Source organism: Impatiens glandulifera, chromosome 9 (genome assembly GCF_907164915.1).
Source record: "Impatiens glandulifera chromosome 9, dImpGla2.1, whole genome shotgun sequence".
NCBI lineage: Eukaryota > Viridiplantae > Streptophyta > Magnoliopsida > Ericales > Balsaminaceae > Impatiens > Impatiens glandulifera.
In genome coordinates this window covers 31044062-31070056 of record NC_061870.1, presented here as the reverse complement: position 1 = coordinate 31070056, position 25995 = coordinate 31044062, and the positions used below count along the sequence as shown (strand labels likewise).

The 25995-nt window shown below is 33.3% G+C and overlaps 7 protein-coding genes across 9 annotated transcripts; 3 read left to right on the top strand and 4 right to left on the bottom strand.

Annotated features, from left to right (window-relative positions):
* Positions 1-223: 223 nt before the first annotated feature.
* LOC124914006 lies at positions 224-2541 on the bottom strand. The gene is made up of 5 exons (XM_047454463.1): positions 2255-2541; positions 1287-1906; positions 771-1192; positions 610-679; positions 224-515 (listed from the first exon to the last, which is right to left on the bottom strand). The coding sequence occupies exons 2-5, from the start codon at positions 1880-1882 to the stop codon at positions 407-409; spliced, it is 1197 nt and encodes a 398-aa protein (XP_047310419.1). The 5' UTR covers positions 1883-1906; positions 2255-2541; the 3' UTR covers positions 224-406.
* A 4166-nt stretch (positions 2542-6707) lies between these two features.
* On the bottom strand, positions 6708-7967 carry LOC124914837 (4,5-DOPA dioxygenase extradiol). The gene is made up of 3 exons (XM_047455451.1): positions 7633-7967; positions 7167-7534; positions 6708-7097 (listed from the first exon to the last, which is right to left on the bottom strand). Exons 1-3 carry the CDS (start codon positions 7873-7875, stop codon positions 6908-6910), a joined length of 801 nt encoding a protein of 266 aa, XP_047311407.1. The 5' UTR covers positions 7876-7967; the 3' UTR covers positions 6708-6907.
* A 4364-nt stretch (positions 7968-12331) lies between these two features.
* Positions 12332-13410, top strand: LOC124915331. The gene is made up of 2 exons (XM_047456026.1): positions 12332-12432; positions 12793-13410. Exon 2 carries the CDS (start codon positions 12819-12821, stop codon positions 13233-13235), a length of 417 nt encoding a protein of 138 aa, XP_047311982.1. The 5' UTR covers positions 12332-12432; positions 12793-12818; the 3' UTR covers positions 13236-13410.
* Position 13411: 1 nt separating this feature from the next.
* On the bottom strand, positions 13412-17581 carry LOC124915330 (fatty acid amide hydrolase-like). 3 transcript variants are annotated; one of them, XR_007096849.1, is made up of 20 exons: positions 17525-17581; positions 17286-17411; positions 17062-17171; positions 16923-16983; positions 16623-16807; positions 16411-16540; positions 16187-16264; positions 15803-15950; positions 15575-15687; positions 15387-15462; positions 15220-15291; positions 15094-15139; positions 14910-14984; positions 14725-14805; positions 14534-14637; positions 14325-14417; positions 13934-14182; positions 13787-13848; positions 13602-13697; positions 13412-13523 (listed from the first exon to the last, which is right to left on the bottom strand). XR_007096849.1 is itself a non-coding variant. In XM_047456025.1 (20 exons), exons 1-20 carry the CDS (start codon positions 17383-17385, stop codon positions 13461-13463), a joined length of 1827 nt encoding a protein of 608 aa, XP_047311981.1. In that variant the 5' UTR covers positions 17386-17470; the 3' UTR covers positions 13412-13460. The 3 variants fall into 3 exon arrangements, 1 of the variants encoding a protein (XP_047311981.1); XR_007096850.1 differs by having other exon boundaries at positions 17286-17414; positions 17525-17580; XM_047456025.1 differs by lacking the exon at positions 17525-17581 and having other exon boundaries at positions 13934-13998; positions 14114-14182; positions 17286-17470.
* A 1134-nt stretch (positions 17582-18715) lies between these two features.
* Positions 18716-23581, top strand: LOC124913850. Its single transcript, XM_047454282.1, has 5 exons — positions 18716-19027; positions 20473-21476; positions 21800-21874; positions 22086-22304; positions 22351-23581. The coding sequence occupies exons 2-4, from the start codon at positions 20604-20606 to the stop codon at positions 22200-22202; spliced, it is 1065 nt and encodes a 354-aa protein (XP_047310238.1). The 5' UTR covers positions 18716-19027; positions 20473-20603; the 3' UTR covers positions 22203-22304; positions 22351-23581.
* LOC124913851 lies at positions 22575-23522 on the bottom strand. The gene has a single exon (XM_047454283.1). The coding sequence runs from the start codon at positions 23520-23522 to the stop codon at positions 22608-22610; it is 915 nt and encodes a 304-aa protein (XP_047310239.1). The 3' UTR covers positions 22575-22607.
* A 143-nt stretch (positions 23582-23724) lies between the features above and the next one.
* On the top strand, positions 23725-25970 carry LOC124913849 (aspartic proteinase Asp1). The gene is made up of 8 exons (XM_047454281.1): positions 23725-24187; positions 24261-24378; positions 24478-24698; positions 24774-25001; positions 25087-25225; positions 25294-25494; positions 25567-25639; positions 25724-25970. The coding sequence occupies exons 1-8, from the start codon at positions 23994-23996 to the stop codon at positions 25831-25833; spliced, it is 1284 nt and encodes a 427-aa protein (XP_047310237.1). The 5' UTR covers positions 23725-23993; the 3' UTR covers positions 25834-25970.
* Positions 25971-25995: the final 25 nt, after the last annotated feature.

The window sequence follows — 25995 nt, the reverse complement described above, 5'->3', positions numbered from 1 at the left end:
TAGGTAATCTAAAATTAAGAAATTGGAATTATAATAGAATTCAATTAAAATTTTCACTTTTTTTTTAGTTCAAATGTCTCAATAAGATGAATAATATTTTTTATTTTTTTTTATTATATTTTTTTAAATCTTAACATAAGATTAACATCATTTTTTGTAAAATTAGATTCTAATACCAATTCCAAAAAACTAAGCACATCTTAAAACATAAGAATATATGAGATATCTAAAAACACATACATAACTTAATTAAACATATATTAATAAATTATTGTCAATTCAATGGTTATAAAACAAAAGAGAAATTCCCTCTAAGATACATTGAAAATAATATGTTACACATCATTTTTTAAGATGATAATAATAATAATCATTCTTGTTCATCAATAACTGCACCAGCAGCACTTTATCTTCTATTGTCAAAACCGATCAACACTCTGTCACAACGTTTTCTTTGGCGATGAATCTTGGGCCATACTGTCATCATACCTGGCCGTGTATCATCATAACGATACCTTCAAAAACCAGGACAAAAAAACATCTATTAGAGTTTAGAGGAAATGAGAACAAATATTTATAACCACGCCTTATTTGGAAGTTAGTCCTTACCCATTATCATTAAGGAAGTTTCTGACTGCAATTGGAATAGATGCTTCCCCGCGACTGTGACTACCTTTGCCTAAACGTAAAAGGAACAAATAATTAATCAATCACAAGTAACCAAATAAACTAGATATCAAAAGATTCTATAAATTAATGGAAAATAATACCTGTAATGACATGTAACGTTGTAGGTCTGTTCAGGCTGGAAGATTCATTAAGTTCATACAACTTCTTTACCCTTGTATGACGTGCAAATTCAGTAGATGCAGAATCCAACCCTAATTCTTCTCCTGCTTGGCTTATATCATTGAGTGATACAGAGTGACTCAATGGAAGATTATGAGATTCGAGTCCTTTCAATCGATCTTCCACGGCTTCAACAGCTTCTGAGGCATGAAGACCGTGCAAATCTATTTTCCACAAGTTATTTTCCTTATTTCTAATGTTCAGTATTTCTTTTGCTGCATTGTTATTGAGACTTTTAGAAGCCATCCATTCTTCCTTTGCCTTCAATGAAAGTTGTTGTGCCAAGATATGATCGCCCCTTAGATAGGCATTTTGGGCAGCCTTAGAGTGCTGAGAAGCTGATCTGCTTAGAAGCCAAGAAAATAAATTTTAAAAATTAAAATCATTTATTTAACCACCATAGCGATGTCTTTGAAAAATCTATCACGAAAATCTACCTCATCATCTTCATTGCATCTTTCCGATGTACGTAGTATATATCATCCTCTTCCCATTCAGGCTCGATAGGTATTGAGTCCCATCTTGCAAAAAACAACTTCGAACTACCACTATCATCATCATTCTTCTTTTCAAGATCAATGGACTCTCCGAAAGATTCAGGTTTGATTGCTTGGTTAATATTTATTTTTCCGTCGTTAACAGAATCGAACATCGCATTGAGTGAAGCATAGGCCTGATCAACGTCATACTCTACAGTAGCTAGAACATCATCAAGCAAGCTTTTATCGACCCAGGAAAAGTTCTCTTTAAGCTTTTCATACTCATTAGTTTTCTCATTGCTCGCAATTGTACTACTACAACTGGCAGCAAGTAGCGGTTTCTTAAGCTCTCTATTATTCGATAGAGATGGAGATTTCACAGAAGGGGAAATTGAAGAGATTGGCCTATGATTTCTCAGATTATTCCTAATTGGAGATGGGGCCCCTGATATAGGTGGGTACGGGTCATCATCAACTGCGAGCTGACGCTGCTGCTGCTTAAGACCAAATGCAGCCCACCCGCTTGTTTTGGCCCGACCGGATGAAGTTTCCATATCAATTAGAAAAGTTTGAAATGTCTGTATGATCCCACAAAGTAGCCTAAGTACAAATGATTTATCAATTTCCCTCTATATCTAATTAGCTATATGCATTATAAACATCACATAAATGGAAGGAATATTATTATCCACAATATATTGAAGAGTTCAACTGCAACTGCAACAGAATCATAGTTCATATCTAATTAGCTATATGCATTATAAACATCACATAAATGGAAGGAATACTATTATCCACAATATATTGAAGAGTTCAACTGCAACTGCAACAGAATCATAGTTCATATTCCAATTGTACTAAGAAATTTGAAGAATCATCAAAAGCTAATCTAAGCATATATAAGCAAAATTGAGAAATTTATGCACCTGTTTGGAGTGTGTCAGGAAGTCCGGAAAAGAAAAAACTGTTGTCTTGTTCTCTTTTCCTGGTTATTAGCGGAGTTTGGGTAGCCACGGCGTGAATCGAATAGAAAGATTAGCGGGTTGGGGCATCGAAAGACGAGAAACAATGAAAAGAAGGGTTTTGGAATCGTGAGCAGATGATGATGATGATGATTTGCTTCTGAAATCCATATACAAAATCGATGAGTTAGAAGATTGTAGGAAGGGAGATAGTAGAACAGACCTAAGGGTTTCCAGGAAGAAGGGATTTCAGGGGTCTAGGGTTTGATCGATGATGCTTATTTATCATAATTCAAGAGGTCAACGGAACAATTGCCGCCTCTCGTTTCAAGGACTTGCAATTACGAAAATACCCTTTATATTATTCGAACAATCTTCTCTTCATTTAATTTTAAAATATATTATTTTATCACTTTTTTAAATAAAATAATAGATATTTTAAACTGATAAATAAAAAATTATTATTAATAGACATTTTTATCTATAATTATTTATTTTATACTTAAAATATTGAAATTTGAGAAATGACCCTAAAGAGCGGCCTAATAGCGGATGGTGAGGGCGAGTAATTTTAATAGCGCTGTTGACCCCCAAAATTTTTAATGACCATTATACCTCTGCGTCACGCACCCTCCAGCTGCGTGACGCACCCTAAACCCTATAAAGTCATAATTTTTTTCATTTTCAATTCATTTTCTCTCTCATCAATGTCTTCTCCGCCGTGAACCCTACTGGTGGCGGAGAACAATTTCTCTTCTTTTTCATCGCCGAAGAACCAATCGAAGAGGCACCGTCGACCATTCCACTATATTCAATGGCCTAGAGCTGCGAATAACTTCCAACGGCGAACTGCGGCTCCAACGAAGAACGACGACGGCCGAAGCAAAAAATTTCACTATATTCGTTTATATTTTGTTTACATATGATTGTTTGTGTTGATTTCCTTTACAGAACGTCATTGATTCGTCCTGATTCGTTGAATGCAGGTTGGTTGGTTGGATGCGTCACGTAGGATGCGTCAAGTAGGATGCGTCACGCAGGTGCGTCACGTAGGATGCGTCAAATAGGATGCGTCTCATCTGGTTAGCACATTCTCTGCCTAACGCTTCTTCTGGTTCCTTGTTTTATCGTAGACGTGAGAAATATATACCAACTTATTTAGGTTTCCGGAGGAAGAATCACTAGAATCAGTTATTATAGATAGTTATTGATTTATATCTAGGGTTTGAACATAGTGCCGATTTTCCAGCAAGCACACTCCCGTGGACGTGTAGTATCATATAGCTGTGAAATCTCTATATATGGTTTGGAACTATTGCGCCTCCTTTTTTTTGTAACTATTGTTGTATCATTTCGAAAGTTATTTTGGCATGTTATTGTACCCTAAATAACTCATCTTGTGTTTTATGATTTGTTGCATCTTTTCAGTTATGTTCTGGATCTTCCTTTTGTTAACTTTTTGAACATTATGCAGGACTTTTGATTTTTTTTTTTTTTAGTTGATTGTTTACATGAAAGTGTTAAGACTTTAGAGTTTTGAGAAGGGAGGTGCACAAACTGTTTTGGATCTTCATATATTAAGCAGTAGTTCTTCAAATAAGTTAGCTGACATTTAGGACTATACAGATTGTGAATCAGTTTTATTGGACTTATAGGCAAATTGTATATGAGTCTGATGTTAAGAGAAATATGCGGAAATTTGTTATTAGTCTTAACTTCGAAAGCCATTGCTAGTCGACTTCATGCTGTTTTATTTTGAGATCTTCTGGTGGTGTAAAATGACAGGTGTATTGGAATATACTCTTACCTCTCATATGTAGATGTACAGTGTAATGAAAGAATAATAACAATATGCTTATTGTTATCAAACTTGATGCTTTCATGGAGGCTTACAATTTTATTAAATCAATACCGATTGGTTTACTTGTTTGATGTCTCACATTACCTACAACATTGTTGTTAGGTTGGAGAATCATGGATTGGACCCAAATGCTAAAATTGTTTCCAAATGAGTATGATATCATTTTCTTTATACATTCATACATATAAATCTTGATGTTGGTGCACACATCTATCTATTGGAGAATATTTTAATGATTAAAATGCAAATGGTCATTTAAATGAATGATGTTTCTTACTTAATAATTGTGCAGACGAATAATGTTTAGGGGTCCAACAGCACAGGAAAGACAAGAAGGCAGCAACGGTACCACCCAGAAAGACACAAGAGATGATGATAACTGAGAAGTTCCTGAAAAACTTCCCTAGACACTGTTGTTATGTATTATGTATGTAAGAATGTATGTATGAGCCCTAAAAGACTTTCCATTTTATCCATGTAATTTTGGCTTTGGCTTTGGCTTGTAGATGAATTATGGAAAGAGTGATTGGAGTTTTATTGGAGATTAGTATGCCAAATTAATTCAAGCAATGTTCTTGTTTCTTCAAATGCTGATTATTATTAATAAAAAGTTTTTGAGTTATATATCAACATATAGTTAAAAAATTAAACAATCTTTACTTGCAAAAGAAAATTAATTCAACTAAAAGAAAGACTAATAAATTAAAAAAAGTGTTATATTTTGCTATCTATCAAGAAGAAGCTAGCAATTCATATTGATTAGCAAAGCCAAAAGATGATGTCCTTCTGCTTCCGCCTTGACCGTACTTTTCATTCCATTTTCGAAGCTCGTTCATGTTGGATGTCTCATCATTCGTAAACACAAGCCAAGAGAATTTTAGTCATGTTGTCTTCCTGCTTCCGCCATGGACTGTTTTAGCTAAGAGAATTTTGAATATCTTGACACTTTCACCAAACCACTGCAAACATCATTTGTAAACACAAGTGTTCAATAGTTGTTTTCTTCCTATTAAGGGAAATCCATAGAAACAAAATAAAAATTAAATTTAACAGTTAGTTACATTTGATAATAAAGTTGAGGCAGTTATGTTGATAAAACTTGTGCCTGCTTCAGTTATAAGTGCCTTAGCAATAAGGTTTTCCCAGTTTCAGGTGGTCCAAAAAGTAATATCCTCTTGCAAAGCTAAAACAAACAAACAAAAATATATTCCTTTTTTCTTTTCTAAATGAGAGTATTATGATGAAATAGACTAATGAAACAGTACTACTAGTAGTAATTCAATCATTCGCCTTCTACTGAACGATTTAAGAGGCACATGCGTGACGCACCTGCGTGACGCACCCGGATTTCGCCGCAACGGTGGTATTTACCTACTCATTCCCTAATCACTAAACCCTAACAAACAAAGCGTGGAAAGAGAGAAATAAAGGAAGGAGGAAGAATACCAGTAACAGAAAGAGACATTGTGAAGGAGGAGAAAGGGATTCCGCCGTCTTCGTCGGTCGGTGGTTGTCCTTTTTAGAGAGAAGGAGGAGAAAGGGAAGTGAAGAAAGAGAAGAAGAAAGAAAGAAATGAAAAGAAATGAAAAACTGGAATTTTTTTAATTATATAGTAAGGGCATTGTGGACTTTTCACAATACCTTCGGGTGCGTCACGCAACTGGAGGGTGCGTGACGCAATAGAGGTATTTTCGGCAGAAAAAATTTTGAGGGTCACCAGCGCTATAAAAAACATGGGCCCGCACCAAACATAATTTGACCCCTCTTTAGGGTCATTTCCTCAAATTTCCCCTTAAAATATTGTATAAGATACAATACTTGAAATGAATTTATCATTTTGTCCTGTTTTATTTAGAGAATTTATTTTTATTACCATTCAACCCGGTTCGGTTTCAGGGAATATCCACGGAACACCATCTGTAATATTCTTTTTATATAATTTTTTTTAATATAATGTATATTATAATATATTAAAAAATTATATTATTATAAAAAAAAAAAACACCTTAAATTCTTATAAATTATACCATCACCAACCGAAATGAAAGAAAAATGAAAGAAAAACTTGCAAGTCTTCCTTCTTTATCTTTAATGTTTTTGAAAGAGTTATCAGGAGTTTATCTATTATGATACACTTGAATGGTTAAACTCAATATCATTTTTTCTATTCTGAAATATTGTTTAGAATAATTTATTATACCATCAACCTTACTATTGCAGTTTCCTTAAATAAAACATTTTGTTTATTTAATAATGTTTTGATAATTTCATTTAAACAATCCAATCCAATTCAATCCACTTTTACATCAAACATTTTTTATATAAATAATCCAAAACCAAACAATCTGAATAAATTATACAAAATTACTTAAATCTCCTCTAACTAATTCAATTTTAATCTTCATTTTACCAGTAAAGCCATGTAATTCGTCCAAATAAGAAAAATCATGCGATATAATATGTAGTAGAATTTACTTCATTTCACTGTTCTTCGTTTTAGACTATGCAATGGTAACATAAATAAATATATAATTAAACTTTTATTGGAAATACAAAAATCAAAATACATACCTCAAGAGAGGCTATTGAAATAACCTCGTATAACATCATACCAAACCAGATAGATATTGTCAGTCATGAATTCGAGTCTTTATAAAGATCATTTAAAAAAAAGAAAGAAAAAAACATCACCCCATTATTTTACATTAGTAATAAGAATATAAGTTAAGATCCTTAATTTGTTAAGAAATAATATTTTATGCAGAAGTGAATTTGTAGGAGGAATAGGAAAGGGTGCTAAGGTCCCAGCTATTGTGTATTAGCTCGGCCTTAGCCTTCTCCCCAGCTGCTCCCATGGCTACATGAAGTGGATAAAAGTGGTCAGGATAAGGATGAGCTAGTTTTGCATGAGGTGCCTTCACTTCAAATTCATTCACATCATCAAACCTGCAGATCATTCACAATGTTAATAAATTAAGATGATCATACCATTAATTAGTTTCTTCAAATCTTTACCTTCCATCAAGCAATGCATCCTTTATCCAAGTATCAAACTCCAATGCCCATGGAGCAATACTTTTAGATTGACGAAGAGTTCTCAGATTGTGAACGGCTGCCCCGGATCCCATTATCAAGACCCCTTCCTCCTTCAAAGGAGCCAATGCCTTTCCCATTTTGTAATGGTACTCTGCATTCTTATTTGATTGAACAGAAAGCTGGCAAACTGGAATATCTGCATCAGGATACATTAGCCTCAATGGAACCCATGTCCCATGATCAAGTCCACGCCCTTTCTCCTCATTCACCTGTTCTATACCTGACCCCATAAGCAATTCCTTTACCCTTTTCGCCAATTCTGGTGCACCTGGAGCCGGATACTTAATCTGTCAAACAAACCAATCAATAAACAACAACAACATGGATAATGCCAAACCCTAAATTTCCCCATACATAAATTTAACGAATTCATCGGATCGATTACCTCGTACATCTGTTTGGGGAATCCATAAAAATCGTAAATTGTATCGTTGGGGCCGGAGACGACGTTGACGGTGGGTTTATCGGTGTCGTAGTGGCCGGAGATGACGAGAATGGCTGATGGGGTTTGGGCGAATGTAGTCTCCCTGAATTTCTTTAGGAAATGGCTCGCCGGAAGGGTTTCGTCAATCGACAAAGTGGGTGATCCGTGAGATATGTAAAACGTCTCCGTCAACGTACCCGCCATCTTCTTCTTCTTCCCTAAATCTTTCGATCTCTTCTTCTTTTCCTCTATCTCCGGTATTCTTTCTTCTTCCTTGTATCTTATTTTAGCGCCGCAGAAGGTGACCTTGACAAAATGATAGTCCAACTAACAATTATATTGTATTGTTGTGAAAGTTTTAATTAACTAATTATATATTAGGTTTAGATATATAAATTTTTATTAATCACTCATTTAAACATTCTAAACTATAAAAAAAAAATTATATATGCTATAATAATTTAATTATTAGGGTGTTAATCTTATTTATATATATATATATATATTATAATTTTTTTAAAAGTTCAATTTTTATTAAAAAAAAAACACAAGATACATTTTACATAAGAAAAATAATATATGAGAATTTTAAATGCCAATAAGAATGAAAAATTCTCATCCTGTACAAGTCTCTCTCTTTTCGAATTGAGACGAACGTGTATAACATAAATCTTTTGAGACGCTCGTTTCCATAAAATTTTCATTCGAAAACTCTATTTCTTTTCAAATTGTCCACCACATGATGAGAAAATTTTGTTTTCAGTCGTCCGCGATTTTGTTGTTAGAACTCAATTTAATTTATTTGACTCAAAAGTCAACGACTTTTGATGTGTATCATATTGAAATTGAAGGAGATTCTGCAGAAGAGTCTATATGCTCTTGGTAAGGTTATAATGAAGAAGAATGTGATTAATGAATTATTCACTCTTTAAACAAAGGTTGCATCAGCTAGCGAGATAAAATCCTTTTTATTATAATTTTTTAGATGTTAAGACTCTTTCATTGATAACATTTTAACTAAAAAATGAGATTTTTATGGAGATTTTGATTTTCACACCTCTTTCCAAGGAAACCAGGGAGTTTTTTGAAAAGACGCATGATAAATGTAACTAGTTTTAAAATCAGGTGAGCCGGACAGAGAAAATTTGTCGTCAATCTCTAGGTAATCGAAACGTTGGTAAAAACATTTATGAGAAGATCTCGTCTCCCCCTCTTTTTCAATGGAAATTCGTCTATTTAAAGGAAATCTCCAAAAAAAAATTGATTAGATGTTAGAAATCAGTCTTTCACTTTAACCTCATTTTTACTAAAGATTCTGATATCTCATTATTATGGATAATTTTAAGAAAATCGATTTCTAAAATAATTCATGACACATAACAAAAAAATTAACGGTCATATTTATTTTTGTCAGAATGATTTTTTATTTTTTAATATAAACAAATTTTTACACTCAAAATAATTTAAATTTAAATAAATTTTTATTTCAAAAATTAATTTATTTAATATTAAAAAAATAAATTAGTTACATCTAATTTAAATCAAATTAAAAATTAAAAATTATATATATATATATTATAGAATTAACTTAAAATTAATCTAAAAAATTGATATAAATAAGTTTATATATATTTGAAATAAAAAAAAAAATACATAAACAATAAGTGTTTTTTAAAATTATATAATTTTACATACATTAATATAATATATTTTTTTACTAATTATTAAATTTGTAAATTATCAATTGTAACATAAAAATCGACCATTTCTAAGAAGATATTTTGATACTCAATAATTGTGTCACATAATTCACAATTCTCTCGAATCTCGAGTCAGACGTGAATCAAAATGATACACGCAATTAGAATTTATTTAAAACCATCATTTAGAGAACTTACATATATTTTATATATCTTCAATATTGCCAAACAACTAACATTACCAACCTCATTCTCACCTACCCAAACACAAGTGATACCTAATTCTCTATGTATTTGATATATATATATATATAATATTTCTTTTATTTCTATTTATGTTAGAAAGATAACACATCAAGACTAGATACAGCAAAACAAACAAGTTTAGAACTTGTTTAGGCAATTGCACAACAAATCAACGGAAAGACTTGCTCGGTAAGAAAAAAGATGGGCCATAAGGAAAGTATAAAAGGTTGGATACTAGGTGAGACTAGTAGATAGGTGTAATTCTTATCTATATATATATAATGCTTAATTTTTAAAGTATTCGGATTGTCGGGTCGAGAGCTGTGGTTAATTTTGATATATGTGAGAGTAAATGGATATTTGGGTCGGATTATGGGTTGACCCGCCCATAAACGGTTAAAAATAAAATTAAAAATACTATAAGTATGGTTCAAACTTACAACCTAACAAAACAAGTACAACCTTTTAACCAACTAGGCTAATAATAATTTATATTTTAAATTCAACCCAAAATTTGATAAACACGTGACATTTTAACAATATAAGTTCAATTTTTTAACTAACTAATCTTCTCTCTCTATATATATAATGATGCTTAATTTTTAAAGTGTCCGGATTGTCGGGTCGAGAACTGTGGTTAATTTGGATATATGTGAGAGTAAATTGATATTTGGGTCGGATTGTGGGTTGACCCGCCCATAAAAATTTTACCGTAATATTTTTTTCACTGTTTTTTATATTATTACTCGTGCAAATGCACTAGATACATGCTAGTTTCATTAATAATGTTTGAATTTATTAGAGAGAAATTATTACTATTATTTTGTAATCGAATATTAATATTTCAATCTCATTATTATATTCTATTTAATTAAAAATATAAATTATTATTATTTACATTATAATTTTTTTTAATATATAAAATATTCAAATATATCATAATTTAATAAAATAATGATGGGAAAGACTAAATAAATTAAATTCAAAATGCATAAATTAATTAATTATACAAATAAATACGTATAAATAAGATTTATTCTTATATTTTAGTTTATAAAAACATTAGATTCAAACAATATTAAGATTGGAAAGAGAGAAGTTTATTTCTCTAAAAAAAATAACACTTCAAAAAGTTGAAAAGTCTTATTCTTCTTGATCTATTCGATGATAATTTTTTTTTTTTTTTTTAGCAGTTCAAAAGTAACTCATTTTTTTATCACTTAAATTTGAGTTTGTGTTATATTTGATTCGATTTGACATCGTGTTTAGTTGGATCAAAATTTTCATCTTGAATTATTATAATCCGAATAATATTATTAACGGCTGGTGGGTCGTTTGTTACTCATACTCTTCGATTGTCTTAGTAACAATTTATTAAATAGGTGTTTTGTCTCATTTTTAGGAATAAATGAGATGAAGTTCCCATATTTAAAATTATTTTTATTTATTTTTTAATAAAGAGTCACTAAAATAAATATTCTTATAAATATTTCATATTATTTATATGTGTTTTTCACTTTTTTTTTATATATATTTTCAATGTTACTTACTAACTCTCTAACTCTCGGTTAAGGACAAAATTAACGCTCATAATATTTGGTAGAAATAATTTCGACATTGTTTGATTGGTTTGTTAGTCTTGCTCTGCTTCATCACTAGTCATTATAGATCTTTAGAGTTATCCTAAAATATTGCAAGATTATTCGATCTTCGTCATTAAATTTTTAATTATTGCAAATATGCCATATTATTTAACACACAATTTTTTTATTTAATTAGTTGTTTTGATTCTATTAATATTATTTTAAAATTAATTGTTTTTTCAAAAATAAAATATTTAAATAAATTTTAAGAAATATGCCCACACAAAATATTTACCATTTAACTTTATTTGTAAACCTTTCTAATATGTTTCAATTTTTATTTTCCTTGGTTAACAACAAAAAAAAATATTTTTGTTTTTTTCAATAAAATTAAATTTTAAATATAAAAAATATTTTAATAATCAATCTTACAAACAATTTACCTTTTTATTCAACAAAAATATATATATATATATATATATATATATATATATATATATATATATATAGAAATCCTAAAAAAAATATCAAATAAGTTTTAAGTTGTCATACTAATTTTTAGGATTGAATTGTCAATTTAAAATTCTTTATTTCTATTCAATTGAGATGTTAGAATTCACTTTTTAAACTTTAAAATTTGAAATCCCTTATTCATAAAATTATACTAAACCATATTTTTTATTAACAATTTTAAATGTAGTTATATTATTATATACAGGTTATTTATAAATAAAAAAATAAAATATTTATTTTATACTTTCACCGAATTGACGGTTTTAACTACCGATTCATTGAAACACGGTATATTAGTGATATAATTTTTTATTTATTTATAATTGAAACACGATATAGTAGTGATATAATTTTTTATTTATTTATAAATATCACGTATATAATAGGTTTGAAATCGTTAAGAGAAAATATTGTTTTGTATAACTTTCAATTTTGTAAATTTCACGTTCTGATCCAATTTTTTTATACAATTAACATTGGTGATATATATAATATTTGAATAAAATCATCACAACTCAAACTTAATATAAATATATTGTTAAAATCTGAGAATTAAAATTGAATTTTGTAAAAAAAAACAAAAAAAAATACGAAGAATTCCACGATTTTCCTTCCCTCCTTTCCTTTCTTTCGGCTATATATCATATTTCTCTCTCACACACACATACACAGCTTTGTCTTCTCCATTCGCCGCTCCACCGCCCTGCTCCAGTGTTAAGGTATTTGTTTGTAATATCCATGTCTTTTTTTCTTTCTCTCTTCCCTTCCGTTTCATTATTTTCTGTTGCTTCTTCTATGCCTTTGAGATCTTTTTTCATTTTCGAAGAATTCATTAGGTTTTTTACGAAACTGGAAATTGGAATTCATCCCTGTCTTTCCTGTTAAGATCCGCAGTCTATCTATAGCTTAAAACTCTTTTCCATCTCTTGGATTTTGCTTCTCTAATGTTTGATCGCTGTTTATTTGTGGAATTCGGTGGATTTTGGTATGTGCAAGTATTGGACGTAGTGATTTATTCTAACTGTCAACTGTTTTTGCGATTTTTATCATGTATTCATTCCTAAATGCCTTCTGATAGGGGACAAATTGTTTAGAATCTTCAAGAATGTCTGCGAATCCAGCAGTTGTGTATGAGGATGGTTCATCGGGGTCTGGAGATGATGTGAATACGTTGGATGGACAGAACCGTCAATCCTTGTTGGGTTCGAGTCAACGTAAGAAAAGTCGCAAGGCTACTGGAGATTCCATAGTTGGTGCCATGCTAGAAATAGCAGCTTCTTCCAAAATGAGGGCAAATGCCATGATCAAGAATGGGGGTGATCAGTTTTCTGTAAGCAAGTGCATCAAAGTATTGGATGAGATGCAAGTTGTTGATCAACATCTTTATTTTTTCGCATTGGATCTGTTGGAGAATCCCAATTGTAGAGAAATCTTTATAGCACTTAAGAATGAGAAAAGGTTGAAATGGTTGCAGGGAAAGTTTATTTCTTCCGGTGCTGGTGGTGGTGGCGGCGTTCATTAGTCCCAAGAACCTCTTCTTTTTTGGGTACTTTTTTTATTTTGCATATTGACATTAATTCCAGTTATTCAGTCAGGGGCTATGTAAACTGCTTAGGCATGTCGAAAGAAAGACATTTGGTTCAATTATAGTTGGTATAGTTATAGCTTTATACTGTTTGTTTCTAAACACGAAAACAAAAACCCTAACCATGGATGAAGGTTTGATAAATGTCTGCCATTTGGGTATTCAATCCTCTTTGAGCAGATCAAAGAAAACTTCTGGTTTTCTACAGTCTGAAATGCACAAAGCCTGAAACCAAAACACCCATCAGTTCAATATTCTCTAATTCAAAACTGACTATTATGTGAATGCATGACATATTACTACCTGCATAGCATAAGCTATTTGAATTAATGTAGCTTCAGACCATGGTCTCCCAATGAACTGAAGTCCAATAGGCAAGCCATTTTTGTCAAATCCAACCTATTATGTTAGAAAAAGCCAAAAATCATGTAAACTGATTTACTATAATACTAAATGTAGCATTTGCATCACAAAAAAGCAGAACATACTGGTACACTGACAGCTGGCAAACCCAAGAAATTCCCTCCTATTGAATATCTAACAAGGGCAGCTGAAGACAAGAATATAAACATAGTTTCTCCAATGAATATATATGTGGGAGTTCGAGGAAAGGTGTGTGAATAGGCTTTACCAACCTCCATTTACGTAGTCAAGTTCACCGGTTTTGAAAGCATCATTGTATATTGTGTATGCAGTTACCCTGTAAAACAGACAATGGTTTCCCCATAGTATAAATATAGAGGATAATTGTGCTTGTTATTGAACAGCAATTAGCTGCTCGAGACAAAATGAGCAATATGTTCAAAATTTAGGACCCTGTTGTTGGTGTGACAATGACATCTGCGTTGGTGAATATATCCTTGTAGAATTGCATTTGACGGTTCCTGAGATTATGGTGAAAAAAAACATTTGACTGCAGTTTTCATAACAAATAGTAATTAAGAAGAAAAACCAACTGGCTTCTTAGTATAAGATCTTTGTATGTGGATGAAAGAAAAGAAGTGGCAAAAAGCATCTTCTTCATACCTGATTTTTTGAGCATTTAGATACTCCCTGCTGCTGAAAGAACCATAAACAGATAGTGCAACCCTTGCATCCCAGCCTAATTCTGTCCTACCCCTATTTAGTTAAGATTCAATATATAAGGATATAGATTTCCAGGACTTATTGAGGAAGAAGATCAGAAAGAAAAACAAAAAGGTCAGCAACATGTAGCATTTTGAGCTGATACGAACAACTTTTCGAGATATGAAGCAACCGCATTGCTACACTCTGAGCCAATCGTTAGATAATGAGCCAGACGCATCGCTTCTATCTCTGGAACAGTAATGTCTACAACCTTATTTGCAGAAACAGATGACCTAAGGGTTAGGAAATAAATATTTTAGGTCAACATTATTGTGGCTCAAGTGAAAGTAGTGTATACCTCCCATCCATATTGCTTATGAAGCTTGTCAACAGCAGAGGAACAACAAATTCTAACATCATTGGCACAATCATTGAACCACTGCTTGAAACAACATATATACTGTCAAGTTCTTTCAATAACAAAATGACTAATATATACATGGCTAATTGAATAGGTAGATTTTGTTATAGAAAATTACTAACCTCTCCATATTTAGCTAGCCTGACACCTGATATATAATTGGGGGATTTCAGCACTGGTAAATGTATGTTAGAATACTGTAGACAATACCGATTAAGGAAGGTTCTTTGTTAGACTTAGACATATATGCATAAGCGCTACAATCAAAAAGTTTCATTAACCAATATGGAAGAATTGGATGGATACCGTTCTAGAATGATGCATGGGAAGTTCACCACTAATAGCTGCATACCTGCACATTACAACAATAAGAATTTGAGAACTATTTGATCTGAACCTTTCAAAAATCAAAGAAGAAAAGATGACACTTACACAATGAACGCGTCCTCAATAGTTCCTGCAAGAACTCCAACCATCCCGACCGTCCAACTCAGAGGAAGAACACTACAAGAGAAGAACAAAATGCCAAATCACCTTTTTGCTCAAGCCTTGCTTAGTTATAAATCAAGAAATGGTGATAAGCACGTTTAGGTACTTACCCTAATGGTGAAATACGTCCAAAAGTTGGCTTCAAACCAATAACACCACATAGAGCGGCGGGCATTCTAACAGATCCTAAAATGAATAGACACTTCCGTCATTTGCATGAGCCACATAAACAGAAGACAATCATAATTACATTGTGGTTGATTTAACTTGTGGGAAGGAATCATACAAACAAATTTACCTCCCCCATCAACACCAAGGGCAACTGGACACAATCCAGCAGCAACTACAGCAGCAGATCCACCAGAAGAACCTCCAGAGATCTTGTCGCGATTATATGGGTTTCTAGTTGCCCTAAAGTATTGATAGTAGAGTATACTGTTAGAGTAATAAGATCTCGTGCTAAAATGCATCAACCTAGCAGTATACATCCCTCTGAGAAAAAAAGTAGCTAGTTCTTAGTTCTTACCCGTAGTGAGGATTAATACCACTGGTTCCTGCACCCAGCTCATGCATATTTGCCTTTCCCACAAGTATGGCACCACATATTCGTAAGCGTTTGATACAACATGCATCATCTTTGCACGATCTTACTTTATGCAACCACCTTGTGCCTCCTATAAAGTCATTATGATATCCCTTCAGAGAACTTAATGTCTGATTTTATTCATGTTACAGGAGATTATACAAAAGAAATTGTTACAAAGGATTCCAAAACGGAGTCATGGTTAAATATTTTTTGCTACGAAGACATGGAAAATTGTGTAGTATACAAATTCTGCATTTGAACTAATTAAGGTCATCCTTTTTCAAAAATTTTGATAGACAGACATGAAGAAACCATATATGGTACCTGTAGTTTGATAGGGTAGGCAATCTATTTCATCCTTGACAGCGACAAGTACTCCATCCAAAGCTGACAACTGTTGTCCTGTAAATTCAAAGTTTAAAGATTTGGTTTATTTGGATAAGTTTTGAGTTTATGAGAAGATACATATATTTTTAATATAAGAGATGGTGTTTTACTTGCTTAGTAATATAAAAAAAAGGCAGAGTTGATATTAGCATGCTTAGTACCTCTTTCAAACCGAAGAGTGGACTCTGTGGCTTGTCGAAGAATATCTTCAACATTGTAATTGATGAAGAAGGACATGTTGAGAGAAGGTTCAGAAGATTGGCGTACTGCAACTATAAATCTTTCTGCAACCTATGAAAGTATTTGATCAAATCCTTTTGCAAATATAGATACCATTTACCCATGTATATGAATAATAATCAGATTGACTTACCATCCGTGGATTGATCTTCCTTGAAATATAGGCGCTCGAGTAATCTAATATAGTCCAGTGGCGAAAACTGAAGTTTGGGTTACTTAATATAGTCTGCGGTGGATTTAAGCAATCCACAGCCTCCTGCACTAGAACAGCTGGAGATAGATTGGATTCTAAGCTTTTTACATCTTGTTCTTTGATATCTGCAGTGCTCAAAAACCAAAATTTGCAAATAGGTGAATTGTTCTGGATATTTCGAAATCATAAACACCAAAAAGCAGTCTCTTGCTGAATTGAGGAACATATTTGAAATCCAACCTTCATAAGGTTGCAATGGAACAAATACAGGATCTTCTTCCAAATCCGCATATGAAACAAGCTGAATAAGACCATTAATGCAAGTTAATCTTATTTTTCTTTTTCTTTTTTCACTCTGTGAAGTGTGAAACCTTCATACCTTGTGAATAAGATTGTTTCTCTTGAGAAAGTAGAGCAGAATAGGCCCCAAAATCCTCGACTCCAGAAGCAGTGCAAAGATTTTAACCAGCAATCCAGCCATGCGAGGAGCTATTAATATGCAAAGTTTCAGTTAATTAGATTTGTTTTTTAAAGAGGAAATGATTATAAGATAGAATTGTGAAGCAAATGCGGAATCTGACATGCGAAAGTGAGAGAGGTAACCTTTGACATTAGCGCGGAGATAAAATTCACCACTGTGAGGACCGAGATCAACCTTTGCCGCCGATTTGTAAACAACACCTTTGGGCTGGAATATTCCCATCGTGAGAAATGAAGAGAAGGAATGACCTGCTTTTTGAGCCCAAGAAGAGAGAATTTGTGAGTGATATAAACAAATAGTAGGCAGACGTACAAGGATCGATCACGGAGGGAGGGAGAGAGAGAGAGAGGGGATGAAGTACAAGATAGAGAAGAAGAAGTAGTGCTGTTTTTCCGGGAGTTTCCATGGCCTTCACCGCTGCGCTTCACACTAACGGCTTCACTAACCGCCTCGCCCCGTCCTTTTTTTTTTTATTATATTTTTTATATATAATCAATTTCGTAAATTCTGGACAAAATAAACTAATTAATATCAAACAAGTTCTAAGAATAAATAAATAAGGCTTTAGCCTCATAATCCCGTAAATTACACTCGGATATTATATTATAACGTTGGGTAGCGAGGAGGTTTTGAGTAGTTTTTTTTAATCCATCTCGCGATAACCGATTCGAATATTGACATGTTTTTCCCGCTTTAACCGGGGTCAAGGCAGATCGGGAAAAACTCGAAACAGACCGGAATTCAAAGCAGGGAAGGTATTTACATGCCCACACTGATTCTCGAACTGAACCTGAATTTTGTTTTTAATCCAACCTCAATTAGAATTAATCTACAAGTGAATTTTGTTTTTAATCCAACTTCAATTAGGATTAATCTAAGTGAATGTAATTTCTCAGGTCAAGGTTAGAACGATTTTATTTTACTTATAAAAAAAAATTATGTATTTTTTTCTATCTTTAAACAATTTTTATCATTTTTAACATATAATAATTTTAAAAAATACAATCAATAATTAAAAAAAATCACAAAAAAAATATTTAATTTCTTTAATCATTCGAAATTTATGTTATAAATATATGAATTATTTTATTTTATTATTTATATTTTAAGTATAATGATTTTCGAATTTTGGTGCACCGCAAATACTATCCCCGATCGAGACAGAAATGATTATTATTTAAAATTCTCATCAGAATTGGAGATGGTAATACGATTAATCGAAACGCCATATTCTCATCCCTACGTAAACTTTAATTACATTGTTTAAGTGTTAAAATGGTAAGATTTAACTTATTTGTCAGTAATTCTTTTTATCAAAATTTTGTTTTTAATAGCTAGTCAAATATTACATAAACACTTTATTACTTGTTATTTAATATTTTATAGACACTCTTCAATCGGTTACACAAATTCATTATCGGTTACATGTCAAAATTAATTTAAATAATAAAATTATATTATTGTTTGTAAAATAATAATAATAATAATATATAAATAAATAACGGCACGTCACACTTGTGATTTGCCAAGTGACGTGGATTGTGGAGTAAGTTGCAGAGGCACTGCCATTGAAGAGAAGAGAAGAGAAGAGAAGGAGAAGAAAACGAAGAGAAGAGGGTTAGATCTCCTCCAACTCCAACTTCAAGCCAGACGCCATTAAAGCAACATCTTATACAGTATTATTATTAGCTCTATTGCTATATAATTACTCGATTGGATTGGTTAACTGATGATACATGCGATTTTCCTCTCTTCTTTACTCGATTGGATTTGCAACAACAGTAGGTAGGGAAGTTGAAGTTGAAGTTGAAGTATCTACCATTTGTTTTCCTCAGGATCACAAGTGATTACGAATTCTTCCACGGTAAACTCGATCATCATCTTCTTCTCTTTATTTGCTTTATACTTTTCTTTATCTCCACCACTACTGTACTTCTTTCACTTGATAACCTTTCTTTTTAATACTTTCCGCCGCTACTATATATTCATGGATTTTTATACTATTCTTTAAGATTGAGTGAGTGAGTGAGTGCAGCAGTATCTAATTCATGGAATAGACACAGACACAAGAAAATTATACTATGCTTAGAGGGGCTTTTGATGCTGCCGAGAAGCTTAATTAAGCTATTGAAATTGTTTTTAGATCTAGAATGGGATTTCTTGTTGAAGACTATTGTTTCATACATGCCATGAATTGTGCAAGAGATGCCCTATAGATTTTCTTTACATTTATTACTTGCCTAGTAGGAAGAAACTATAATAAACATCATCTCCAACTTAGTCATAGTTCAGATTACAGCATACCTGATTAGATAGATGCCTCTACCCATCAACGAGAAACAAACCAATATGTGAACCCGATATTAAGGAATGTGTCATTCCTTCTTCATACTAAGCTAGCTAGTCATGCAGCCACTATATCTGTACCTATGTGCCGGTTGGTAACCGGTTACTTATATGTAACAATGTTTAGGGATATTTACTAAACCTGAAAATTTAGAGTTAAAAAGTAAACACTAGAAATTTTGGTACCGAATATATTAAGTGAATTAGTTTAAAATATTATAATAATAAAATCATGTATAAGTTTAAGAATAATTCATTTAAGTGTTCAACATTGAGTAAAGTTGAGTTGATAGATAGTCTGCTAAGCTTTTGATGTTTTGGATTACTCATCAAGTCACCATGTTTAGTATGTTCCTTTGGCATCATTTGGCCATTTCATTTATTAAATTAAAAGCAAAGCCTTTTTGCAAAATTAAGGAAAAAAATGTTTCTTAGGTGAATTAAGTGATTTACTCAATTTTGTTTGTCGAAAAAGTACTTGACTTGTTTAGATTAGTCATAAGCCAAGTTATGAAGCATACCCTAAATTATTAATTGTAAGGTTTGATTTGAGACCACGGTACCACGCATATTGCTGATATGGAAGGTCTTTTATATTTTCCATCAATTGTCTGATGCATAACATATATAATATTTATGGATATCTATTAATTTGTATTTTGAACTTTATTATCTTAGGATTTACTTGTTTCATTGGTTGTTTTAGATTATTTAGTATTTATTTGTTGTTTTCAGATTTATCAGTACTAGTAGGACAAGTATAATAATTTTGGTTATGCTGGGGAGCTAGCTCTGTAAATATTCAACTTATGGTATGTTTAGGTGATTGTCTTCTATCAAATATGAATGAATTTTTGTTTAGTCTAGTTTATAGTTTGATCTATTATTATCTCCAATTTCCATTGGGTTTGACATCACTGTCATACTGGATTCTAACCCGTCTTCGCATTGGTGTTCATTCAGAGACATCTGTGGATGTGGCAGTTAATTTAGCTCAGTTCGAATACATTATTTGGAAGTTAGTGATGAACTAACCTAGGGGACGGATAGTGAAGCAAACTTTTCCCTTATGTAAATGATCTTGTCATAATATAATGGATAAGGAGACTTCTCTAACTATACACAAAGGTGAAGTCTGCGGTGAAGATTCTTCTACTACTGATAGTGATAATTCAAGGTCTAGTTCTGCCTCAAGGCTGAGTGTAGGGAAGGAAGCGGGCCTGCCAGTTTGTCGTGTATGCCATTGCTCTGAATCTGACAAAAGGGGAGATATTGCACTTCAGTTTCTAAGTATTGTTCCACCATCTTGTGATAGAAATACAGGCTCCAAAGATGTCCAATTAGACAATTCTTGCAAGAAAAAAGTTAAGCCAGAATCTGGAGTTGTTGAATTCATTGGGCCTCAAGGGGAGATTTTCATTTGCAAGAATGACATAGAAATGGGATTTGATAATAAACAAGGTGACAGCTTAATCGAACTCGGTTGCTCTTGTAAAAGTGATCTTGCTTTGGTACATTATGCATGTGCACTGAAATGGTTCGTCGGCTATGGATCCACTATCTGCGAAATATGTGCATGTGTGGCATCGAACATCAAAATTACAGATTTCAAGAAGGTTATAGTATGCTTGAAGGACTATGAAGTTTTACGTGAAAGGACAGCCAATGGGCAACCCAATCCTCCTATTCAGGAAAATTACAATTCAGGTGTAGATCCTGATGCAGTTGCTGCAATTCGAAGGCAAAGGCTTAGTGAAATCTCATCATGGTTTAATCCACTTGGCAGTAATCCAATTGCAGCAACTCCATTGTCGGTGTCAGAACAACCTTCTATAACTGTAACAGAAGAAGCTGGTCCTGTTGAAAATCATGCACCCGAATTTGCTGCTGAGGTCACTGGAATTCTTCTTGCTATTGGCCTTCTTACTGTAACTCTTGTTTGGCTTTATGCTCCTCGTTTTGGAAAGGTATTTCAGTTCTTGGTTTTTCTTTTTTTTAAAGAGAGATATGCTTAACAGTTTTTATTCTTGGCGTTTCCTTCACGTGGAAGTGTATTCCAGTCATACCTTCAGTCTCATCACCAAATTTCTTTTTGATATGGATACATGTTTATTCTTTGTATTAAGGTTGGTTGTGTCTGGTTAGCTTGTATATGTATTTAGAAGATTCACACTTGAGGATAAATATGATTTTGGAGGAAAATTATGTCTAGATCTAGAAACTATAGTTTCAGCTCGGTTTTATCTTTGCTGGTAGTCACCTTTTCCATTTACAATTCTTTGGCTTGCAGAAAACAGCCAGGCGTGGGCTACATTTTCTTATTGGTGGTTTGTGCGCTTTGGCAGTTGTGATCTCCTTCCGCTTTGTAAGTTGTATTTTTTCGTTTATCTATGTCTGAAAATAACCAAATATACATACCATAATGAAGAGACTTGATATTATGCTACTACTAGACTTTGTCTAAGTTATTTGCAAAACTATCATTGAACAAGAAGTGTTATTATTGCAAGATATCGCCTGTTTTATATACATAATGGTCACGCTCTAATATACATACCTGGTTTTGTGAAATGCAGTTTGTGTTAACTAGGATCAAATTCGGTCAAGCGCGCTACTGGATAATCATATTTGTATTCTGGTTTCTATTGTTTGGCATATGGGCTTCAAGAACACATGGTGCTCATCCTGCATAATCTTTAAGGTGTGATTTGTTGTCTTAAGGAAAAATATGTATTTTCTTTTTAGTTGTGTTCGGCAGTCGTTTCTCACGCACGCCCAAATCTGTTCTCTAGAGATGTTAGTAGTGTCGTTACCTTTTTTTGCAGTACATTTCTTCATTATTGTGACCCATGTTCATTTTGCTTATGTGAAATATAAGTTTAGTGGTTTTCATAGGGGCAATCTTAATAAGAATGGAACCTAATATATTTGTTCTCTTAGTCTAGACACTTTCCACTTTAACTATCAAATGGGTTATGTTTAATTTTCATTAGAATCATATAACTATAATTAGAACAGCAATTTGCAGATAATTGTGTGTATAAACAGAAACAAGGAGATAGAAAAATCCAAAAAAGTTAGATCATGGATGAATCAAATCAGTCAGGCAATATATAGAACAAATCATCAGTCATTAGAAGAATGTACTGCAAAATCCTAAATGGAGCATTCATAAAATCCATTGAAGGAAGCTTCAACTCTCTAACTCTATTCCTCTCTTCCTTATCACCATCACCACTTGTTGACTGCATAACTCGAACCCGATTCATATCCATTTTTCTGAACATATAGATTACAGATTTCTTGCCTGAATCATTATTATTATTATTACTATTTATCATGCTCTTGTACATGCTCCAACCTGATCCCGCCAGGGCTAGACAAAACCCTTCCATGGTCACAACTCGATTGCCCGTTCCACGAAAAATCAAAGAAACCGACCGACAGTCCCAGTTACTGATCCGCAAGCCGATTCTCTCAGATGGGTTGGATTTGGCATTAAGAGTGTATTTCGAGAAACCCAACTTGAAAAATCCCTTGGAGAGGCCAACGAAGCAGCGAAGGTTAGAAATAGAGGAAAAGGAAAGAGATGGAAACGGAAGGGGAATTGCATCGTTTGGAAGCGACCAAAACCAAGAGGAATATGAAGACGAGCAGATTGATGGGTCATTTGAAGAAGAAGTTGAAGACGGCCATGAGAAGATTAGGTGTGAAAGAGATGGATTTGGGTACAAATCCATTCCAATATCTCTCGCCAACGAAGCTAATCTGTAAGTATCTGTTACTAATTCATTTGTTGGCATAAAGAGTAACAATGGTGTTTTACCAGATTTGGGTTCTCCATTCTTGTTCCTGATTCGTGTTGTTCTTCCATGGAAATTGTTTCTGTCGTCGTCCTCATCATCATCATCTGAAAATATGATGTCATGTTCTTGGGAATTCTTGATTTTGAGATTTTCCCCCAAAACCAGAGAACGCACCAGCTTCAGTGGGAGCATCATCATCGATCTCATCGATTCTCTTTCCTTCTATTGCTTCCTTTTTTATCCCTTTCTGAATTCCGATCAGCTGTCAAAAGACAATTAGCATCCTTGAGCTTACCTTGAATATTCAAAATAACTCTCCAACTTTGATCTCATTCATTTCCAGTCCATAGAAGAATGGAATGTGATTCTTTGTTTAACTAACTAACTAAAACTTCATAAAAAAGACACCTTTTACAGTCCAAGGGAAAAGGAATAAGGAAGGAAACCACCTTTTGACGAAACTAGCTGACATTTGATACCTATTTTCACCCTTCTTCTCAAGTAAAGACTCCAATCCAAAAAGCTCATTTTTCTGTATAAATTACTGAACAAGCCGCCATTTTTTAGGGGCATTACATTAAATTAATACGTAGAAGAACACTGTTCCTTTGGATTTGACGCAATTTTCTGTCTCCAATCTTGCATACTGAAGAGAGTGTGTGTTTGTGTGTGAGAGAGATGAGGGAGAGGATAACGATGATGGTCGTGGTGGTTACTTTACTTGTGGCTCAATTTGGATCATCATCGGCCTCCCGAAATCTGCAACAGGGATGGTGGAAAACGTTCTTATTAGGAGGAACGACTTCGTCCGGAGTCAATCCAGCTGGTTCCTCCGTTGTCTTTCCTCTTTATGGCAATGTCTATCCTATTGGGTAAGTCTTCTATATGTATAGTTGACTTCTTCCTTGCGATTTCGTATTAAAACCTTCTGAAATTTCGTGACAGGTTCTATTATGTTCAAGCAAATGTTGGGCAGCCGCCAAGACCGTATTTTCTGGATCCAGATACAGGTAGTGATCTTACCTGGCTTCAATGCGATGCCCCCTGCGTTAGATGCACAGAGGTATTTACTGAATTCCATAAATCTTTGGCTTTTTCTGCAAATCAAAAGAATGTTTCTTCTGATTCTGATTCTGATATAATCTGCTGTGAATCTCAAAAGGGTCCTCACCCATTATATCGACCCAACAATGATTTGGTAACCTGTAGAGATTCGATTTGTGAATCTCTCCACTCCCCAGATTATGAATGCGATAATCCAAGACAATGTGATTACGAAGTAGACTATGCAGATGGCGGATCTAGTCTCGGTGTTCTTTTGACTGATTCCATGGCTCTCAATCTTACAAATGGATTACTTCTTAATCCCCGCTTGGGTATTGGGTACGAAACAATGTTAGCCTTATTAATCCCTGTTTGGGTTTTCGGTTCGGTTATTTAGTAATTGTTTTTGAACAGCTGCGGGTATGATCAAATCCCAGGAGTATCATCTCATCCTTTGGATGGAGTACTAGGACTTGGTAGGGGAAAGTCGAGTATTGTCTCTCAGCTTCACAGTCAAGGGCTTGTAAGAAACGTGATTGGCCATTGTTTTAGCAGTCGAGGTGGCGGTTTTCTTTTCATCGGGGGAGATGATGTTTACGACTCCTCTCGTGTTGTTTGGGAACCAATGTCACATCTTGACCAGTAAAATTTTCTAAGATTTATAAGCAATTTACTTGAGACTATATATACATAATTGAATTGAATTGAATTGAATTGTTTTCTTCAGAAAGCATTATTCAGCTGGGGGTGCAGAATTGCTGTTAGGTGGGAAATCGACGGGTTTGAGAAATCTAATGGTTATATTCGACAGTGGAAGTTCTTACAGTTATCTGAATTCTCAAGCATACCAATCATTGATTTCATTGGTAATTAACAAAATTATAGTTTTTTTCTTTCTTTTACTTGCTGTAATATTATATATACGTAATTTCAGATGAGGAAAGATCTTAATGGGAAGGCGATAAAAGAAACAAGAGATGATCGTACTCTTCCTGTCTGTTGGAGAGGGAAGAAGCCATTCAAAACAATTAGAGACGCGAGGAAGTTCTTCAAGCCTCTAGCATTAAGTTTTTCACGCGGTTGGAGATCACGATCGACGTTTGAAATCAATCCCGAATCATACCTTATAATCTCAGTAAGCAAGCTTCTTTCTAGTTCTTGAATACTATTCTTTGTTAACCAATTTCCTTATTGGTTTGTCTTTCAGTCTAAAGGAAATGCTTGCTTAGGAATCTTAAATGGAACTGAAGTGGGTCTCCAAAATTACAACCTTATTGGAGGTATACCATAATTACAAACTATATCAATTCTTTTTTTCAAAATAAAGCATACAACAAGATCTTAATAATATGGGTTGTTAACAGATATATCGATGCAAGATAAAATGGTGATATACGACAATGAAAAGCAAATGATCGGATGGGTTAACTCTAGCTGTGATCGGAGCCCCAACTCCCATTTCGCATCGATGTAGTGTAACTGCTGCCTACGATAAAGATTTATTTGTACATGATTGTGTATACAAGTTGAAGGGTAATTCCATGTAAAATCAGCTTTAATAAACTACTAAAAGATTTGATTCATCTGTTGTAACATATGATGATTTGTCAATTTATTTGTTCAATCCCCAACTAAT

Coding starts and splice junctions, on each gene's coding strand:
- LOC124914006 (XM_047454463.1), bottom strand. CDS start 1,882: ATGGAAACTTCATCCGGTCGGGCCAAAACAAGCGGGTGGGCTGCATTT. Junction 1,193..1,286: donor GATGCAATGAAGATGATGAG/GTAGATTTTCGT, acceptor GCTTCTAAGCAG/ATCAGCTTCTCAGCACTCTA. Junction 516..609: donor AACTTCCTTAATGATAATGG/GTAAGGACTAAC, acceptor TGGTTTTTGAAG/GTATCGTTATGATGATACAC.
- LOC124914837 (XM_047455451.1), bottom strand. CDS start 7,875: ATGGCGGGTACGTTGACGGAGACGTTTTACATATCTCACGGATCACCC. Junction 7,535..7,632: donor TCCCCAAACAGATGTACGAG/GTAATCGATCCG, acceptor TTTGTTTGACAG/ATTAAGTATCCGGCTCCAGG. Junction 7,098..7,166: donor GATGCATTGCTTGATGGAAG/GTAAAGATTTGA, acceptor AATGATCTGCAG/GTTTGATGATGTGAATGAAT.
- LOC124915331 (XM_047456026.1), top strand. CDS start 12,819: ATGTCTGCGAATCCAGCAGTTGTGTATGAGGATGGTTCATCGGGGTCT.
- LOC124915330 (XM_047456025.1), bottom strand. CDS start 17,385: ATGGGAATATTCCAGCCCAAAGGTGTTGTTTACAAATCGGCGGCAAAG. Junction 16,265..16,410: donor CACTCTTCGGTTTGAAAGAG/GTACTAAGCATG, acceptor TTGAATTTACAG/GACAACAGTTGTCAGCTTTG. Junction 13,849..13,933: donor ACTTGACTACGTAAATGGAG/GTTGGTAAAGCC, acceptor TCTTGTCTTCAG/CTGCCCTTGTTAGATATTCA.
- LOC124913850 (XM_047454282.1), top strand. CDS start 20,604: ATGGATAAGGAGACTTCTCTAACTATACACAAAGGTGAAGTCTGCGGT. Junction 21,477..21,799: donor ATGCTCCTCGTTTTGGAAAG/GTATTTCAGTTC, acceptor TTTGGCTTGCAG/AAAACAGCCAGGCGTGGGCT. Junction 21,875..22,085: donor TTGTGATCTCCTTCCGCTTT/GTAAGTTGTATT, acceptor TGTGAAATGCAG/TTTGTGTTAACTAGGATCAA.
- LOC124913851 (XM_047454283.1), bottom strand. CDS start 23,522: ATGAGATCGATGATGATGCTCCCACTGAAGCTGGTGCGTTCTCTGGTT.
- LOC124913849 (XM_047454281.1), top strand. CDS start 23,994: ATGAGGGAGAGGATAACGATGATGGTCGTGGTGGTTACTTTACTTGTG. Junction 25,495..25,566: donor AATCATACCTTATAATCTCA/GTAAGCAAGCTT, acceptor TTTGTCTTTCAG/TCTAAAGGAAATGCTTGCTT. Junction 25,640..25,723: donor AAATTACAACCTTATTGGAG/GTATACCATAAT, acceptor GGTTGTTAACAG/ATATATCGATGCAAGATAAA.